At 44.3% G+C, this 21,359-nt stretch overlaps 1 protein-coding gene across 3 annotated transcripts in view; it reads left to right on the top strand.

The window, feature by feature from the left end:
- LOC138526378 (protein-lysine methyltransferase METTL21E-like) overlaps nt 1-21,011 on the top strand; it is a 208,566-nt gene extending 187,555 nt beyond the window's left edge. For all 3 annotated transcript variants that reach the window (XM_069637051.1, XM_069637053.1, XM_069637052.1), the window contains exon 5: nt 13,573-21,011. In XM_069637051.1, coding sequence (XP_069493152.1) covers nt 13,573-13,976 — 404 coding nt within the window. In that variant the 3' untranslated portion in view covers nt 13,977-21,011. The remainder of the gene's footprint in view (nt 1-13,572) is intronic.
- The last annotated feature ends 348 nt before the right edge of the window (nt 21,012-21,359 follow it).

The following is a 21,359-nucleotide window of genomic DNA, read 5'->3' as shown; positions in this document are numbered from 1 at the left end:
TTCTTTCATACACTGTTAATTGCGGGTTGAGCGCTTGCTGCTGCGATATGAGCGTGATCTGCAGGTCGCAGGTTCGAATCCCGGCAAGGCCAACTCAGCCTTCCATCCTTCTGAGGTCGATAAATGAGTAGCAATTTCGGTTGGGTGATATTGTATGTAAATATGTGCTCCGTAAAGCCTTTGGATAAAGGCGCTCTATAAATAACACATCATTATCATTAATTGGGTTTTGCATTGACTGCATGGTGTTGATGCTCCAGGGTTGTCTTGGCCAATCATCCACTGAAAAAGAATAACTGCAGAAGCAAATGGGTGTTTTTATTGCACAGAGATATTATTAATAATAACAGTGTGGAAAATAAATGAATGTATGATTTGTAATCTTTGCTGAAGAGGATCAAACCCACAGCTACACAAGCTCCTTGCTTGAGGGGCAAGTGCTCTGACCACTGGTCCACCAACGAGCTGACAATTATGTGTGCCTGAGCGCACGTGAGCCTACTCTCATCCCAAGCTGCTTGCACACACTGTAGAGGGAGCACGCATGTGCAGTCTTCTCAAATAACAAGGAGACAACCAGAGGCATTGCAGGGCAGAGGGAGCAGGGGGAGGCTGAGGAGGCTCTAGACCCAGGTATTTTGGTTGTAGCCCCGGATAGAAGTTTGGTGGCTACATCCAAAAGTCTAGCTAGCCCAGAGTCCTGAAAGTCCCGACATTAGCGTAGCCCAGGATCTTTTCCAGACCTAGCAACACTCCTGGAGACCACCAGCAGAAAAGCACAGCCCATACAGCACCTCGCACGGCTGTATTGGCTGTGCATCAGAGATATTCTGGGACCAAAACAATGAAATCATGAGAGATATGGCCAAATCTTGCTCTCAAGTACAGATATTTCATCAGAATTTTGCAGAAACTACGTTTTCACATTGCAGTGGGAAAAGATTGAGATGTTTTGCAAATTCTGTATTTGTATATCTTGTCATTCGGTATTCTTATGAAGTGTTTGTAATGGATGTGTGTCCATTGGTGAAATCTACTATTTTCGAATAACACATTCACAATTATGCACTTTGTATTTCTTCTCCATAGTCTTGCATACCATTAATTTCCTCGCACTGCCCACTCCTTGCCACCCAAACTAGCCAGCCGTTTCCCTTTGCTCCCCTCTATTTCTGGAGATATGTTTGCTAAAGTTAACAATATGCCTGTTTGTGAACATGTCACACAAATGTGCGTTCGTTGATATTAATTAGCCCGCAACACCATCAACCAATGTGCAGCTTTATTTTCTTACTATAAATGCAATATTACAAATACCAGAAATATTCTGCATTTATTAGTGCCTCGGAAGACAATATATTTAAGGAAACAGTACCATTCTGGTGTGACAAAATTCTATAAAACCTAGGCTCACCCATCCGGCTTCTTATCTGTGCTGAGGATTTCTCCCAAGTATCTTTGTGATCAGTCAAATAATCTGTCTGTTTCACCCAGTAAAAATGGATGTTTGCAAGGTCTTACTCATAGAAATTGTGAACATGTGATGGAATACAATGATGTCTATTATCACACTTTTTTTACTAACCCCTGAGCATGATTGCATGCATAGTTTTTAGTAAATGTAATTGGATGGTATAATTAAAGCGATGTTCTGTACATGAAGAATTGATTTAGACTGTATTCTTACTTATAAATGGAAGATTATTTGGCTGACCACAAAAAAGAAACCTGGGAGAAATCCTCAATACAAATAAGACTCTGGACAGGTGGTCCCAGGTTTTATAGAACTGTGTTTCAATGGAGCCCACTTTTAGTAGGGTCCATAGACTTGGGCATACCCTGATAGATGATAATTATCCTAGTGTGGACCGGTTTCTGTGCTCAGCTGACCGCGGCCAACAGGGCGCGTCGAAAAGTGACCTGCGAAGAACACGGCACACTGAATGGCCGGTATCGAAAGGGCTGCGTGAAAGAATGCGTACCGGGCCAGAATGTCACCTTCTTCATGACCCCAATTACTGCATTGAGCCATAGAGGGCCATCCCTACAGCATATGGATCATAGCTCATTGTTTTGGACATATACCTCCAGCACTGCCTGAAGAATTCTGCCAGTATTATAGTATCGTCGCTGTGCCACTGTCCTTAGCAGAGGCTTGAAATCCAGTGGTCCAACTATGATCATTTGCCACTGCATTTGTCCACTCCGCAGATTGCTCTTCCAGAAAACATGCTCAAAAGGCTAATAGTAGCGCCGGTTTCAGGGTCACTCATCTCTCCAACTCTGTCATCAATCTAGTTACTGTGGTAGATATGTATAAAGTACGCATGTAGTACTTGATCCCATCTGTACCATCTACCACATGCCTCTCCAAGCCATATACCTAGGAGCAGGTATTGATTTTCACGTCATAATGTAATGGTATGAACCAATGTTAAATCACACATAGAGACACAAATCTGTATGTACATTGTGAGACAAACACCCTAATGTGGGTCTAAGTGACAAAGGGCACATACATAACTGCTCAAATAACTGGGAAAGAAAGACCTAATTACAGTAGGCGCAAACTCTGTCACGGCGAAAAAGTAATTTGAGTCTTCAGAGTGAAAGGTTTCCGATCAGTTTATATTCCCACGGTGCCTCTTCTATGACAATCCTAATTAGGGCCTTTCGTTCTTGCATTCTGAACACACTCTTTTTTTTCCCCCTGCTTGAACATGTCTCGAGTTTGCCAAATTGTTGACCTTCCATGTCCTGCTAACTAGTGTGAGATAAACAGGGACATGGCGTTCCTGTCCTTTGATGCAGATATCTGTCCTCATTCCATGCAACTGCCATAACTGTCTTGGGCTTCACTGTCTGCATCGTGTAGCAAAAACTAAGAGCAGTGTTACAGAGCCTTTGCACTCTTGTGAGTGCACACTCAGGCAAAAATTGCCCTAATGCAAAAAACCTTCGCTTTCGATGCATTTTTGCATTAGGGCAAATGTCTAGGCCAAACATTGCCCTGGTTCAAAACTGCATCAAAAGAATATATTCTTTGCACAAGGGCAATTTATGCCCGGTTTCTCCGTTCCCCAGCACTGGCATGGTCCACCAATGACCCACAGCGTAATGAGGTCATATGCCCTTTACGGGCATGAGGTTTGGCGTGGTTGTTCACTTTAAATTTGCAATGGACGGTAATGCTTCACAGACTGATGAAGGGTCCCAGTGCTCTAGAATCCCGAACCTGCCTCCCGATGATTTAGGAGATACCATGGTGTGGGCTAGTTTGCAGCTAGGAGAATAAGTTGTTTGTTGCATACATACTTCCCCTTCACCGCACACTGATTTTGTGCTCCAAATGCATGGCGTTTCATTGTTGGAGTCGTACATATACTTTTCCTTGATTGCTTGTCCATATGAACTGCCCCTTGAGGGTGTGCATTTCACTGTGTTGCTCCTTGAGTCTTGTGTCATATATATGCTGCCTAGCTGCTGCTTCTCACTTTGATTTCATATACATTGCCCCATGCACTATGCTTCACATATATCATTCCCAGCCTGCTTGCTGCCTCGGTACACATCCATTGCCCCTTGACTGTTGCTTTCCATATGTTGCCACATAAAGGTTTCTTCAGATTATCATTCCAGCTGATCTCTGCCCTTCAGCATTACCCTCAACGTTAACAAGCCTATTTCATAAATGTTATTTTATGTTGCATCAACCAGCTTCACTCCCTTACTGTTTCTTCAGTGATTTGCTTCAAGACCAGCACTTCAAGTCTTGACTGATCAAGATGAGAAACCAAAGAGACAGAGCCTTGGGCAAGTTCAGGAACAGCTTCTGCATGGCCTACACCCTTCTTGCCCTGGCAGAGATGTTCACACAGTCTTTCAATGTTAGCCCAGGGAAGGACCACTTGCTACCCGCTCCCCACAGACCAGCGGAAAGCATAGGGGGGGTGCAAGGCAATCTGCAAATTTTAACTCCCTTTGTAAAAAGTGATGGGATACCGCGTGAGTCCTTACCTTCAACAGTTGTAAACTCTTCATATTGGACACCCAGGTGTTTTTTTCGAGCCTGAAAAGGAAGACCTTTTAATTTTACACTAAAACAAACAACATTTAAACAAACTATTACCCCTTTGATTAACTCCTTTTTTCTTCTTGCTCTACCCTGGCAGATTCGTCCTGTAGGCATCTGCTCAGCCAGCTCCCCCTCCTCGGACCGGGTAATGGAAGGACCCTTAGCGTAAACTGATGGAAAAGATCCCTTCTTCCTTTCTGGACCCACCCAGTCAGGATGAGGGTCCAGAGGATGGCCTCAGTGAGTGGACCATTCCCCTAAGTGGCCTCTAGCAGGCCGCCACTACTTCCTACCCATGCCAGGGTACCTTTTCCCCTTACCCGAACACCCTAAAACTCTAAACTATTATCCAACCCCTCTATAAATAAATAACAATGTCCACATAAATTAAATATACACATATGAAAAAATATATACATCCATAAACATGAAACGCCATATGCATTAAATACATGGGTGTGCCTGTTGCAGTCAGCCACAAATTACGCCTTTCAGCCATTACTGGCATACACAGTACCTTGGCGTCAGGCTGATGATACTGCTGTCCCTTGGGGTGGAGCCAGCCACTTCCTGCCACTTACTGCCACTTAGAAGGGGCTGGAAGACCCAGATGCTGCTAAAGTTAAAGCATGTGGGACACTGCCTTCACCGCAGCGTGGGTCCGTGCTTTAGTTATTGCTTAGTGGAGCACTGTGCCCCTGGAGGGTGCCACACTCACTGCAGCCGCCTGGGGGGACTTGTTCATCTTCATGGCAATCCTATAAAAGTGGGGGCTGACTCCCTCACCACCATGCCTGGTGGGCATTCCCTTTTTCATTCCATTCCCGCCTCTGAGAGTTTAGTGGCACGGTGCTCCCTCCTGTCTCTGCACGTGTGCAGCACTGGGCCCATCAATTTTCCTTCGATCTTTGGCGAGGACACAGCATCTGTGCTGGAGACCTTCACATGGGCTGCTGTGTCCTTGTTGGACCATGACTTCTGATCGTCACTGGCCCGCTCACCTGGCATTGGGTGGGCCAGATGTACCAGTGGCCCTCCGTCCATTGATCTTCTGGGACCTCTCCAGTGGTGGGATGGCAGGGGCACGGCTGCGCTGCATGGGCCTGTGCCACCCAGCTCAATCAGTCCTGGCCAGGCAATCTGTTCTTCACCTGGGCCACACTGCACATGTAGCCATGCTTTTTTCTTCTGGGCCCACCTAGCCCTTGGGAGGGCCAAAATGCTGACAGGGGCCGTGGGTGTCCGGACTGTACTGGGTGCTCAGTCCTCGTATTACGGATACCACTGGGTCACTGCTGCATACGTGGCCCAGTTTTTATGATTGCTTCTCACCAGGGGATGGAGGCACAGGGAGAGTACCACACATCACCTTCTCCTTCTCTCTCCCCCCCAAAAAGGCATACCAGACACGATTACTCCATAACAGGCAAATAGTGCAGACAATGAACGTTAGGATTACAAAAAAACAAAAAATAAATAAAAGGAAATCATGGACACATAGGAGTCTATCTGCGTCTTCCACCCTCAAAGTTCCAGTAATGTTTTGTATCCATACCAGCAGAGCAGTGGCACAGGAAAGAGCTTTCACAACACTGAACTAGGTTTCAATCAAAAAGTGACTCTACCTACCCATAACAAAGGGAGAACTCTTGACTGGGTAGCTGACTATAACTGCCAGGCCTCCATTACCTCATTTCTCATCAACCATGGTCTGATCACTACCTCATAACATTCTCTCTTGGGGCCATATCACCTACTCGACCGAACAACCCACTGGCCCCCGCCATTTCCACCAGGAACAAAAGAAATATTACGGCTGAAAAACATGTCCCTCTCATTCTACCAACCTTGAACTCACTCTCAGAATCCACTGATCCCCTCACCTGTCGATGAATATAACAAAATAATGATCTCAGCTCTAGACTCCATAGCCCCACTCAAACTTAGAGGAAGAGCAAACACAAAAGGCACTTGAACACTTGGTTCTCACTGTACCTGAAATCACTTAGACTTGAAAAACGGAAAAGTGAACAGAAATGGAGACAATCTCCTACGGATGTCAACAAGACTAACCTTAGTAAGCTAACCTATCTTTATAAGAAAGAAATCCTACTAGCTAAGCAAAACTCCTACAACCAGAGAATCTCTCAAGCCAATTGAAGTACCTGCGTGAAGGATAAAACTTGGTGCACCAGCATCCAAAATTCCCTCTCCAATAAAGTAGCTGCCCTCTAAGTCAAGATTGCTAACAAAAAGGAAACCCTTCACCACCCAACCCCTGCAGCCAGCACATCACCGCCCACTTTAAAACCCTCACAAAAACCCTCACACCGCTTTAACTTCTCTAAAGTAACCATCTTAGAAGTTGAAAAAATCATACTCACTCTCAAACGCTGGAACTGCCAAGGTGATCCATGCCCAGCCCAAATCATAAAGGATGCAGCCAGAGACCTATTACCATTTATCTCGAAGCTTGTCAACTCCTCTTTCGCCACCGGCACCACCCCCAGCAACCTCAGAGTCTTGAGTTCTCCCATTACTCAAAAAGCAAACACTGGACCCATCCATACCCACTAATTACAGACCCATTACCACAGTCCGCTTCCTACTCAAAATTCTAGACAAGGCAGCATACCTCCAAATACAACAATACTTAGAACAAAACCACCTCCTAGGAGTCCGCCAGTCCGGTTTCAGACCCCAAAACGGGACTGAGACAGCGCTAATCGACCTTAAGGCACACACTGACATACCTAGAGACAATGGCAAAGCTGCTCTACTACTACTCCTTGACTTATCAGCGGCATTTGATTTAGTAGACAAAAAAATCCTTTGTAACCAGTTGGACTCAGCCGTTCACTTCTCGCAAGAAGCGATATGTTGGATACAATCATTCCTAAACAACAGGACCATGCGCGTCTTCTCAACTTCAGCGTCCGCCGACCCCATACCCATTACCTGCGGAGTGCCCCAGGAATCATGTGTCTCCCCAACCCTGTACACCATGTTCACAAAGCCCCTTTTTGATGATCTCGATGGTCTTGGTATCACCTACACTAACTATGCCGATGATACCCAGATCCTCATACCATTGACGGGAGACTACGACAAGGATTTGGCCTTGGTGAACAGAGTGTATCTCATCATCCAGGCATGGATGGCCTCTCATGGTCTATGCCTGAATGATGATAAAACAGAGCTTATAATCCTTGGCAACTCCTCCAACATCAACAAACTTGGCCACAACTATACCAACTTTATCATAGACGGTAACACCATCAAAGTAGCTAAAGAAGTCAAATCTTTAGGCTTCTACCTAGACGCCACCCTTACCTTCAACAGGCAGGTCAACTCCATGGCCTCCTCTACCGCCTACACATGCAAACTAATCAGAGCAGCCAAGCCCTTCCTCTCCACCAACAGCTGCACCATCCTGGCAAGAGCCTTAATTTTATCAAAACAGTATAATTGCAACGCCCTATACCTAGGGTGTAACATATATATCACTAACAAAATCCAGATTCTACAAAATATTGCTCTCAGAGCAGCATTGAGTCTCCCCAAAAAAGCCCATATCTCTGACATAGGGAGATCAAACAACTGGCTCACCACAAAGGATACAATCTCACTAAAAGTAGCCTCTCTCACACACAAATTCCTCAATAACGCTGCCCCACAATACCTCATAGACACATTCAAGAGACAGTCCTCCAACCACCCTACTAGAACTGCCAAATCTAACCTGCTGACGGTGTCTAGATTCAAACGTGCTAAAACTGGAGGAAGTAGCCACCCGGTAAAAGGCGCCCAACACTGGCACTTCCTTCCCCCCCGCCTTAAGGGTAGATCAATCATACCCACACTTTAGGCACAATCTCATCCACTGGATCAAGGAAAACGACTGCTAACATTTTGACTACCCCATGCCTCGTCTGCTCCCTTTCTGCTTGTATTCTGTTTGTACATAAATTGTATATATATGTATATAACTGCATAGCAATGTAACCAAAGTTGAACATTTTCTTGCTGCTTTTTGCACCCTAATACCCTCGGGACTGGCGCGCATTATAAATAATACAACAAACAAACTAATGCTGGTCTGAAAGGAACTTTAAGAGAAAACATAATAAGCCTGAATAATTATGTGGACACTATTTGGATTTCAAAAAGATAACTGTTCTACAGCTGAACTATATTTCCATTTGCCCGGAAAGTGCCCCCATTGGCAATTCAAATTACTCTATTACTCTTGGCAAATCATTTGACTCTAAACTTCCAGCATGTGGACTAGCATCTTATCAGGGCCCTGCTTGCAACCCTGTCATAGAAAAAGAAATGACTGGGTATTTAATGTATCTAGTAGTTGTTTTGCCTACCCTTCCTCACCCCAGCCTGAACACAAGTAAACATGAGAGGGGTTCTGCGGTTCCTTGAGGAGCCTGTTTTAAACCTGTCACATAGGCTTGCATGTAACTTGGGGTCCCTCTTCTGAATTTTCCTGTTAACAATTAAACAACATTGATCCTATGCTACTGATCCGAATAGAATACTCTATTATGTTGAAAAGTGCTATGCCGCGAGCACCAACAAAAAATAGACGGTGCATTTTCCTAGACTGTTACTAGAGGCTGCTGTCCTTCAATGCCAACAGAACTCATGTTCCTATCACTGTGCTGTACTGACAAAAGGTCTAACTTGGATTATGAAATGTTTCCTTCAGCTGTAAGGAATGCCCTCCTTTGCTGGCCTCTGATGCTAGCTGACAGTGCTCAGTGTCAAGTGAGGTAGGTTCCTCTGGGGATTGTAGCAATAAAACACTCACTGTGGTATTTTCATACCCACAATACATGACAAAAATATTTAAAGCCTTACCTTGCAGTTATGGGCTATTTTAGAAAATTACAGAGTCTGCGCACACACACACTTATTTTTCAGAACAAACAATGTTCTTTGCAACATCCCCTGCTCCTTATTTTGTTGGTTATCATTATACAAGTGTTCAGTGAAGTCATTTATTTGTATGAGAGATCTGATTTGCCATAGCATTTCTTTTAAATGTATGCACTACCCATCTCTGAAAACTTGGACGTTAATCCGATTGCCTGAAAAGCATTGTAGATTTCTGAATAACTATTGCCTTAATCTAATTCATGAAGGGGTCCAGGCATACGTTCATACCCATAATCCCTTGCAGGCCATGCATATGATATTGCAATATTGCTCGCCCATTACAGGGTACTTTTAGCACTGCTAACCTATCAGAGGCTGACCAGGAAGTATTCCTGCACAAAGCTCTTCAAGGAAAAAAAGGTTTGTAGAGTCATACTAGTATAGTGGGTGTAATGTAAATAGGGCCCGGCCAGACCAGACTAGTTAGTAACATGTATCTTGCTTAACAGAGTCAGGAAATGGCAGGTGGCTGCTGTGGCTTGTGTAAGCGCTTGAGAAGATGCCAACTGTGTGCGCTGAGAAGATGCCAACTGTGTGCGCTGTGAATGATTTTCAGAGTGGCGCTGGAGAAGTGCATGTGTACACATCTTAACAGAAAATAGATGACATTCCTTTTGAAATTTGAAAGGTCGCCAAAATTGTTTACCCTGCGAAAATGCCTAAATAAAAGTACATTGTTATATTGTTATGGGAGTTTGTTTTTAAATCGTTGCTCATCCTATCATTGTGAATCGAAACAAGCAGGTGGCAAGCCATATGTGAGGTCAAATGGCAGAAATTGCACTCTCTAGAGTCAAATTACACTTCATAGGTACAAAATTAAAACATCTTGGGGCCTTATCAGCAAAGCTTAATATATTTTGTGATAAAAAATATCGTTTAAAAAAAATTATATGAATATGGCTATTCTTGGCAAAGGACTGGTCCATGTCTCTATAGAGCCTTATAACTTCCTTCTCAAAGGAATTCTACCTTTTGTCACCTTCCGCCAGAAGCTCAATGTTAACTGAGCCCTTGTTCTCTCTAGGCTTGACTATTGCAATAGCCTCTGCCTCAATCTACCTTCTTCCACTCTCTGACACCTCCAGCTAATCCAGAACAGGGAAGCAAGGCTTATCCTTGGCCTCAAGCCCACGGACCGCATCTCTCCTGCCCTGAAAAGTCTTCACTGGATCCCGGTTGCTTCACAGATCAAATTCAAATCCCTCTGTATCATCCACAAGGCTGTCTGGGGCTGGGGACCACACTATCTGCAATTCTCTCTTACTAAATATTCCCACTCTAGACCTCTACGCTCTTCTGGCACCAACTCTGTGTGCAAAGCTTTTTGCTAAACAGCGGGCGGGGGCTGCACCGCTTTCCTCAGCTGGCTCCCTTCTTTGGAATAGCCTCCCCCGCCCTCTTCGTCTTGAGCAGGACTTTCTTAAATTCCGGAAGCTCCTCAAGACTTTCCTCTTTACCTCTTCCTCCCCTCCCCCCTCTCTCCTCTGCTAATCTCATAGATGCAGTTGCTTGTTTGGTGCCCTGACCTCCCTCGCCGAATCGTCCCCAGCTTCTGTCTATCCTCAGCACTTGCCTCGGCACACCCTCCACCCTGGAGGCTCGCACTTACCATACATTGCACGTCACCTGTTGCTCACCCATGAGCACCCCAACACCTATCCAATTTCCCCTCCCTTCTGCACTTACTGTATTTAAGATTTATGTATTTTAATGTTTCTCATCCCCATGCCCCTCCTAGTTGCCCTGTGGGTACTTTGAAACAGTGTTTTACTTGATGCATAAGCGCCTAAAAAGCAAACAATAAATAGATATATAAATAAATCTCAAGAGTAGCTGAACATATCCTAACACAAAGGCATATTACACTGATGCATGATGTCTGCCTGAAAGGTTTAAGCCATTCACAAGTTTTTCATGAAAAAAATAATGTTCTCTCAATTTCCTTATTATTCTGAAGGAGAGCACAAAAAATGCAAGTCTGGCCAATGTCAGCTTTATTCGTTAAAGAGGAACAAACATTCTTGGTATTTCCCCATTAGCACATAAACACATTTTCAAATGCTGTATCCTGCTGCTAGGAAGGCACGGCAGTGAAATATAAAAGTCATATTTCACTGTTCTGATTTCACAACATGGAAGAGCAGCATGTTTCTGCCTGCCAGGGTTTACTTATTTACAATGGGGGCAGAGAAGACCGCGTAGCGGTCATTATAACTTATGCAGTGCTGGAAAGGTGGCAGTAATTCTGTTACTGACACTTTTCCCGCACTGCAAAAATACAGGTTTGCCAGTGGGGGAGCGCGGTGGCAGGGTCTCAGATTTCTTTGGCTGGATGTAAATCAGACCCCCATTGGCAAAAAACTGCTGGTATTACCAGTGCCGGTAATACCAGCAATTCCCACCTTGGGGTCCTTTGGAACTCCATGGAATGGGGTTGTATTGCCCTTTAGGCCACCTGGAATATCAGGCGCCGGAAACGGTAGGTCAGTTTGCCGGGAACCCTCCGGAAATTACCCAGCGGATACCGGCAAAAATGTCTCCCTGTGTCTTTCCTAAACGTATGTGAATCCTTTTTCCCCAACAGTGCAGGAGGTGCAAACCTGCAAGTTTTACAGAGCCGAAGCTATACTCCAATGTCAGCGCCATGCTTGTTATAAAGGGGGAACCGCAGCTATGTAAAACTGACAGGCTTGCTGCTCGTGAAATCTTGGGGAGATGTGGTGGGAGGGAAGGGGCGGAGAATCTAATGCCAGGATTCCAGTTGATGTGTTGCTTCTTGGTTGGTGCACAAGCAGAAGGGTGGTTGCGCAGGATGCCAGGACGCTTGGTATTTGTTGTTTTTTTTATGAAAAGGAAACATAAGGGCGGTGGGAAAGGGGGTTAGGAGCTGAGTTTGATTTGCTTTTGCCGGAGGGCAACTATTGGAGAGGCTGGCAGTATAGCTGGTGGATCTGTTTTTTTGAGCGAGGGAGCAAACATGAGGGAGTAGAGAGACGGTGGCAGGAGGCCAGGCGAGATTGGTGTTGGGGAAGAGCAGTTTGCTGAGTAAGGGGGGAGAGAGGTTTGCTGAGTAAGGGGGGAGTTATCATCCAGGTTGCACATATTTCCCTCATGCCTACTCACTCCAACCACTGCAATGTTTGTCCCTTGGGACAAAAGAGGGGTGGAAAATGGAGTGGCAGGGGCTACTCTGCATGACAAGGTGCAGTTTTACCCCATGGTCCTGGGGAACTTGAGCTTCGCCCTCGCACTTTATCAGATGGCACTCAGTCACCCTCGGTTGAACAGATATCCCTGTTGTTGTTAGTTACCCACCTACAGTTCTATGTATAGTCTATGCCCTGTCACCTGTACTGCTTGGTTTCAGTATGTTGCATGTTTTTTTTAAACACGCCTTTATTCAAGACGCCCTTACAAAAGTAAAATAATTTCAAGCAATGAGTGAGAGACAGTGCCATAGTATGTATGAAACACATACATGTGCTATAATGCAACTGAAATCTGAGCACCTGCCAGCAACTTGCAGGAAAGATCCGACAATAGGTGAATGAGAACACCAGCAACATGTAGCCCTTGTAGGAATCTCTCTCCGCCAGTAAGCTTAGAGGAAGAATAGCACTGAGATTAGTTTGCGCTACATTAGGTTTGTGCTTTAAGTCAAACTATACGTTTCATGTCTAAGTTGTCAACGATGAATTTGGGAGACCAAGGTTCTAATTGCAGCTTCCTTGTACAATGTGTTTGATCCTCTGCAAGCCAAGCGCATCTCGCTGAACTTCGTTTACCGTATCTTATAGCACGAGGAGCGCTTGGAAATGCGCTAAATGCTACTATGGGGCATTATCAAAATAGCTGGAGTCAACATGTAGCACCAGTCTCTTTTCACAACACATGTATCGCAGAGAAGCTATCCGTGCATGTCACTGTTTACTGGGCCCCCTTTGGGTCTTCACTGTGAATGACTTGACTTATCTTTTTCACCAGGCTGCCCACTGCTGCTCTCTTGTCCGTTAGGGTCCAGGTAGGTGTGGGTGTCTCACTCTCCTTAGCAGAGCTAGAGTGGAAACAGCTCTTGATGTGCCATGACTCTCTTTCCATTTTAAACGCAATAAGAGCTTTCTTTTGGTTTTAATTAAAAATCTTCGTTTAAAGAGTATGACTAATTGTAGTTTATCATACTAACTATGTATATATACTTGATTATTAATCTATCTACATTAAGAGCACTGTACATACGTTGTGATATGTCTAATCTTGTTCCTTTTAAAATAGTTTTGGTTTTGCGGCATTCAAGTCTATGTTGATCTAAATAACACTTACAAGCATTATTTTATAGACATTACAAAAACACACTTCCTCTTGTGTTACTCAGTATGCATGTCATTTTTTACATTTTCAAATGCAGAGTTGTTATGTGAGAATTAACCCAGCCAACTAAGAGAAATTAATTGGGAAAGTAACTATTTAACCGTGTAATAGCCGGCCTATGCCCCATTTCATGGAGGTGACGGACAGAGGGTCTTACATTTTCTCTCCTGTTTCAGGTGCACGAGTGATAGCCACGGACTTGCCAGATCTGCTTGGAAATTTACAACACAACGTGTCCCGGAATACGAAGCAGAAGTGCAAGTATACACCGCAGGTGAAGGAGCTCACCTGGGGTGTGGACATGGAGAAGAACTTTCCCCGTTTCTCCCTCCACTTTGACTACATCATAGCGGCCGATGTGGTCTACTGCCACCCCTTCCTGGAGGAGCTCCTGATGACATTCGATCATTTGTGCCAGGATAGCACGGTCATACTCTGGGCCATGAAGTTCAGGCTGGACAGGGAAAACACATTTGTGGACCGATTCCAGACTCTGTTTGACCTGGAAGTGATTTATGACCTTCCAAGTTTGCACATTAAGCTCTATAAAGCCATGCGAAAGAATAAGGCCTGCAGTTGATGTTTCGCTGTTAGGAAAGAAATGTGGATACGTTTCTGGTGGTTGACCTATGAACTATCATAAAGCCAACCAATAGGATGATAAAACAATAACTAGTATCATGCAGGCTTCATTTGCACAGCTTTCCGGTTCCTCTAAACGCCTAATATCATTTAACATGTTGTATTAGACTAGTGTGTGTAGAACATTCTCAAAGGTGTATATTAGTGGCACATTCAAGCATGATTGCTCTCATTGGCCCAGCTGAATGCTTTGCTTTCCATAGTAGTTATGGTGTGACTGGTTAACAGGTGGCTAACTGGCACGCTTGCTGCGGTGAGATAATTATTTTCTTTGAACTCATATGCTTCATTATTTCTTCACCTTAATATTAAGTATTACAGCCCACACCCGAGTGCTCTATTATGTGGTAAGTGACTGCCACCCAAGTTTGTGATCCCTAGTCGAAAGCGAGGACCTCTCACCAGGTCACCAAGCACGCAGCCGGGAGATAGGTGCTCCGAGGCTATTGGAGCATGTGCAGGGGGAGAAAAGGGAATCCTCATCTGGGGCTTCCTGTGGCTCAGCGCGTCATTGTCACCTTGCTCAGAGCCCAGCGTGTACATATCACAAAGGGAAACTTTGGTCAGAGCCTCCATTCTAAGCTTGCTCAATGGCTAGCAAGCTGCATAAAGGAGAAGCATAGCGTGGAGGCTTCTGTTAGTGGTTGGAGCCCGCATTCTACACTATCTGATGGTCTAAAGAGAAGAAAACATTCTATTATATCATGCAGGCTGCCTGCACCTCCCAGCCAGTCGCGTAGTCTGGTTCCCAAAGTGTTGAAACCTTTTGGTTGAACATCGTCCTGGCCTATAGGATATCTGCTTCTGTGGCATATCTTGTGGGCTAGATTTCAAGGCAGATGTCTGATAGACTCTGCAAGACATGATTTTTCTACCTCCTGATATCGAAGTGCTCTGCAATCAGAGCATGTCAAATATGCTGCTCAAAGCGTGGGGTTGGAAACCTAATTAAAATCCCAATCCAAACCTTTCCTAGTTCAGGAGAAAAGAGTAGGTAGTCTGATATTTAACCTACATCTACAGCAGAAGGTTGAAACTTGCCCGACCGTCTTGATGAAATAAAATGGTTACCACCTAACACCAGTTCCTTCTTAGGTATATATGAACCTCTGTGGGCAGGCATGGTTTGCCAAACCCATGGAATTATCAGCAGCTAAACCAATGTGTGGATGTGTTATGCCCATTGACACAAAGGTCTACAACGATCATCTGTTTTCTTTGTTTATAAGCAGCTACTGAATGAGTTAAACATTGGATTTCGATGTGAAAACACGTCTGAGCGAGTTGGGAGGAATCACATGAATGAAAATCAATGCAATTCTTACTTTCTGATATTGACAAAGAGAATAGTACACCTACAGCAATCGTCAAAGGTTTTATTTACGTGATTGCATCATGTACTGGCAGTGGGTACATTTCCTTTTGCCAATTCAATTTCAGAAAGATGCTTTGATGTGTGAATTATTTATGTGACAAGAAAGTATTAGGAATTTGTGGATGGTTAGTACCAGACCCAATGACGCCATTCTAAACTTTATGAGGTAATAATTGTTCAATAGTCCGTGGCAATATCTTTTTTTTAACTCGGCTATCTTTCTGTATTAATTTCTATTTTGGTTCTCTTAGAAATGTGTAAAAGCCTTCTATTTGAAAAGTAATGTAATATGTATGGAATGTTGATAACCTCTCGCATTTGAAGGTGTGACACAAGGCTTTAAATTAAACAAAATACATTTAATGGCATTTCAGATAAAACATGTATAGAATTTCTTTCTCAAATATTTGTCAACCTAACATTTATCAAAGCATTTTAATCGCAATCAAAGTAAAACATTTTACAATACCGCCAGAGGCACTCCTTCCATCTGCCTGATGCTGCCCGCGGAGGTCAGGGGATCTAAAAGAAACATCCAGGATTGATCTAGTGGCTGCAGAGGTGATCTCTGGCCCCAAAACTGCCCTCTTTGAACAGTCTTTCTACCTCCAGCAACAACTCCTGCTCCCAGTTTCCCATTGACCTGCCTGTATTCTAACCGCCAATTGGGGGCACTGGTCTCAGATAACATGACTGGGTTCCTGGAGCAAAAAGTGATGGTCATCTTAAGGTAAATTTGCCCAATAACGTAGTCTAATAGCGCCCTATGGGCATATTCAGTTAAGGGCATTGAAGTAAAGGGCAATCTCCCAGCCTACTTCAACTCAGCCTCTTAGCTATGAGCCTCTGCTTTGCTCTGTCCTGCTACCTGTGGGTAAGTACCCATGATTGCTTCTCATCAGCCTCACCCCCACCATGCAATTCTCATGCTATCTCTTCCTTTCCCTTCTTCTTATCTCTGCACCATCCTCCGCTCAGAACCATCTCAACTCTCTTCCCATCCCTATGATCTCTTTTCATCGACACCATCCCTCCTCCGCTCCACTTCTCTCTACATTCACAAAACCTACTCCAAACCAGATTTCATTACACTTCCTCTTCTCGCCTATGCCCCAAGCAACTCCCTATTTCTCAGACTCAACGTCACTATGCTTCTACATCTTACTCTCTTTCTGTTGCTCTTTATAATAAAACCTCCATTACCTCTGACTTCTTCCTTTCTCATTCTCCTTCTCTTGACCTTTTTACCCTTACCAAAACCTGGATCTCTCCCTCTTATTCTGCAACCCTTCCTGCCCTTCATGACCCTGCCTACACCTTCACCCACTCTTCCCGCCTCACTGGCAGTGGTGGCAGTGGTGGTGGTGTAGGACAGTTTTACACTATGTCCACAATCACTGCTCCCTACAGCATACATATTATCACTCTCTATCGACCACCTGGTCCGGTAGGTCAGTTCTTCGACCACCTCTCCCAACTAATTGATTCTCTCCCTCCCGATAATCAGCTCATTGTCATTGGTAATTTTAAACTCCCCTCTCTCTATGCTTCTCTGTCTACTGACTTTAACTGTCTTCTCCTCAAATACCCACTCTCCTCTGTCCACACTCTGCCCACTCATTCAAATGGAAACTCCCTCAACCTTATCCTCATTTCCTCTCGACTCTCCACCTATAATACCTCCACCGTTCTTTCTCCCTATGATCACTCTATTGTCTTTCTTTGCCTCAATCATCACCCCTGCTTCATCCTCACTCTCTCCATCTAAAATGACTGTTACAACGCACACGTTTCCCTCCTCCAAACTCACTAACTACTTCTCTGACCTACACCACTCTCTCTCCTCCTATGCTGAATTCACCGTCCCATCCATGGAAGAAGCCTTCCCAAATCTTAACACTGCTCTCTATGTTCCCTTATCCTCTCCCTAACCTCGTTCCACATTTACTTCTAAATCCTCCCCTCCACGACCCTGGATTACACCTCTCATTCGCACCCTGAAAATAACAATGTGGAAAAAGCTATGCACTTGGTAAAGGTTAAGACACTCCTCAGATCTCCAACCCTACCTCACTGCTGTTCAAAACTACTCCTCGGCTCTTGACTCTGCCAAACGTGACTTCTATCTCTTTCTAATTTCGTCTCAATTCTCTCAACCCAGTTACCTCCATACATCCCTCAACTCGATTCTCTCACCTCCTAAACCCTCTTCCATTTCCACTGCTCTTTTTGCAAATGATCTTGCTCTCTACTTTGCTCCTAAATTTCTACCATTCATAGTACCCTCGCTACTTGCCTTACATCCCCTCCTCTTGCTCACCTTTCTCCACCACTCCAACCCTGCTGTCCCGTTACTATGTCTTCCTTGGTGCCCACTAACACTGATGATATTCTTTACTCACTCCTCATGGCTAACCCTTCCTGTGCCCCCACTGACTCACTGTCCCTGCCCCCACATTCTCCACACCTCAGCCTATTCTCTTACCCCAACACACCCCTATTTATTAATTAAAATATACCATTTACCTACCGAATTCGACCAAAAAGATGCAGTCAAATCAGAGTAGGTCAAGTTGGCATTAGGTCAACTATGCCAATACCTCCCTGCACATGCTGTTAATTGTTGCACTCCACAATCCAGGAGATGCCCATATGGCTAACCTGCCAGTTGATAGCAATCATAACCTGACCTGCATCCATCAACACCAGAGGTTTTTGCATCTGCCTTCCCACTGTCTGACTAACACACCCTGCCCTCCTTTTTTATAGAGCTATGCACAGTGAGACCAACATTATTGGCAGAAGAGCAATATATAAGACCACTTTACATTATATTGCATTACATTGTGAAGCACATAGCTCCCATTGTTGCTCCACATCTTACTTCCCATTCAACTCCTCTCCTGATATTGCTACTTTTACCTCATCCTATATGTCAGCTGCTGTCATTCCTCTCCTTACGAATCCTGGTGTCAATCCTAACTGTCTGCCAACTTTTGCCATGTTTCTCTTCTACCACACTTTTCCAAAATCCTACAGCAAGCAGTATTCAATCGACTTACTGAGATCCTTGATACTGATAACCTCCAGCAGCCTCATCATCTGGATTCTGTCCTCTGCATTCTACCGAGACAGCTCTCCTCAGTGTCAGCAACTTCATCTCGTCTACACGTCATTAAAAACTTTAATCAATTTTTATTCTTCTAGACATCTCTGCTGTGCCTGATACTGTTGACCATTCAGATCCTCTCTCTACATTATCTCTCCTTGGCATCAGAGATAAGGCCCTTGGTTGGTTTGCTTCATACCTTGATCCTAGACAATTTCCATTGTCCTGGAGCAGCCTTGCCTCTCCAATCACCCCTTTACTGTTTGAGTTCTCCAAAGGTCTGTCCTTGATCCGCTTCTCTTCACTCTCTATACTTCAGCTATTAGTCCTGTGATCAGCTCTTACGGCTTCTCCTGTCAACTCTTTGCTGGCAACATGCAGATCTTCTCTTCCTTTCCTCTCCTAATCCAACAAACTGTTGTCCTATTGCCTCTCTGCCATCAAATATTGGACAGAATATCACTCTTTCATACTCAACTCCACTAAGACTGATGTTCTCTACTTCACAGCCAAACAGACTATCCCTTCCTCTCCCCCTCTTCTTCTCTTCTCTCCTGACTACTTTCCTTACTCTGCTTCCGCTCGTAACCTTGGTATCACTTTCGGCCCATCTCACAACTTCTCGCTCTTCATCTCCAAATCTGTCACTGCAGCAAGACTCAACCACCTCAATTTCAGAAAAATCTGTCATCTCCTTCATTTCCATTTGCCATCTAGAGAGCGCAGCCAGAAGTCCGGTGCCACAGAGTGGTTGGGGCTCAGGGTGGACCCCCAACGTTGAGCTGGAGAGGGCCGCACACAAAAGGCCGCACCTTGCAATGCAGCATTTTGTTCTGCAAGCCTGGGTGCAACCTTTTGTGCACGGCCTTCGGACATAGATCCCTTCTTTTCAATACAGCTAATCTTGTCTTTAGTCCTTTCCAGATCCGACTCCTCTATGGCCTTCCCAACTACGCTTTTTCACCTCTGGAAAAAGTCATCAACTTTGCGTTCTGCACACTCTTCAACCTTTCTCGCTTTACCTCTACCTCCTCTGCCCGTCGCCAGATTGGCTGGCTATGTATGAAACAAAGAGCTAAGTATAAGTTTCCTATCATCTTCAAAGCTATCCATGGACTTGCCCCACCCTAGCTATCTGCTCATCTCACTCCCCTCCCTCCACCTCGCTTCTTAAGATCACCCTTGGCTCACCTCCTTGCCACTACTCGAGCCCCCCTGTGCTCCCTCTTGTTTCCACTTTCTCCCTCTCACATTTGACTGCATTATCATGTGTCCATCCAATTGATGAACGTGGAAGGGTTTCTTTCATGTAGGTCTCTTTCATGTACCTATGAGTGATAAAATGTGCTTATACATGTCTTGTTTCTTTTATGTGCTCAGACTTCCTGGACTACCTTTGTAAAACAAAGGTAGAGCTGGAGACAGAATTGTTGTTGAGTCATCCAAAATACGTATCTTTTTCAACTGGAACCACACACTCCTCCAAGTTTCACTCATACCAGCACAAGATCTGGAATATATTTGATCTTAAATGGTGAAAAAAACGTTAAAAACCAGCCTGCTCCAAATATAAAAACACTTTTAAGACAAAGTATACTTCATAAGCTACGATAACACACACACAAGTGTGAGTTAAAACATTTGACCAATCGACCTGTGTAAAGCCAGTGTAGGCTAAAGAAAAAGGCTGATGCTGACCCTAAACGGAAGCACACCCTATCCCTCTAAGGGGGTGCTGTCCCTAGATTAACTGTGCTGTGCCGCCTATCTAAAAGAAAAGGGAAGAAAATCTTTCCCTCCACTAAACAATGTATTGTGTTCACTGTTAAAGCACTGACTAGACCGCAGTTGGAAACCAAGAGGTCACCATTCACCCAAGTCAGAACATTCCAAAGGGGGATTTGTGTAATTTAGATTACTTTATTCACAGGCAATGCCGTGTGGCCAAAACATGGTGCGCGATAGGTGTGTCTAGAGCACAGTTGATCTAGGGACAGCACCCCCTTACAGGGATGGGGTGTGCTTCCGTTTAGGGTCAGTATCAGCCTTTTCTTTTTTTTTTTAGCCTACATCGGATTTACACACGTCAATTGGTTAAATGGTTTAATACAACTCACTTTTCTCTTCTGCATACATTGTGTGTGTGTTATCGCTTGATACTGTTTATAATGGTGGAGAAGCCTAGTGTTCTACAAATAGCTTTTCCCTGTCTGTTTTTTTGATTACTTCATATGCTAGCCATTCGTTTTACATTAACTTCTTTCATCAGTTTACACACTGACTTTCTTCCTTTGTTGCAAAGCATTTACCTTATCACATTTACAGCATGATTAATCAGATATCATTTTAGATTGTCTTTAACTTCTGATCACTCTATTTCAGTCAGAACTTGTCTGTCCATTGACCAGCTAAAGTCCCAGGTTATCAATTATTAATCCCACCAAATTAGGTTTGCCAAAGAAATAAACATCAATATTTGTTGCCTTTTACTTGGCTGTCGTGGAAGTCATTATTTCATAACTCTACCTATTTATGATAGCTATTGTGAATTCCAAATGTGTGTGTGTGTGTGTGTGTGTGTGTCGGTCCGTACATGTATGTATGTGTGTGTGTAAACACCCTGAGTCATATTATGTTTTTATATTCCACCGGCTGCTCTCAGTTCTGAAGTTATTCTGGCTTCTCCATCTGTGTCTGTCTACAATGAGTATGTGAGATTCCAGATCTTTTTAGCTTCCGTAAAGTGCTCAAGACCTATCTGAATAGAGAGGGTCAGCCTTTTTGTAAGGCTCGTGTGAGCTGGCCTCCGGTTTATCCCAGTCACTAGCGCCTAGATG

The sequence above is a fragment of the Ambystoma mexicanum genome, chromosome 7p (genome assembly GCF_040938575.1).
Source record: "Ambystoma mexicanum isolate Mex_15411 chromosome 7p, UKY_AmexF1_1, whole genome shotgun sequence".
In the NCBI taxonomy this organism is placed as follows: Eukaryota; Metazoa; Chordata; class Amphibia; order Caudata; family Ambystomatidae; genus Ambystoma; species Ambystoma mexicanum.
Note: the sequence above shows the minus strand (reverse complement) of the source record. Positions and strands in the feature narration are given on the sequence as shown.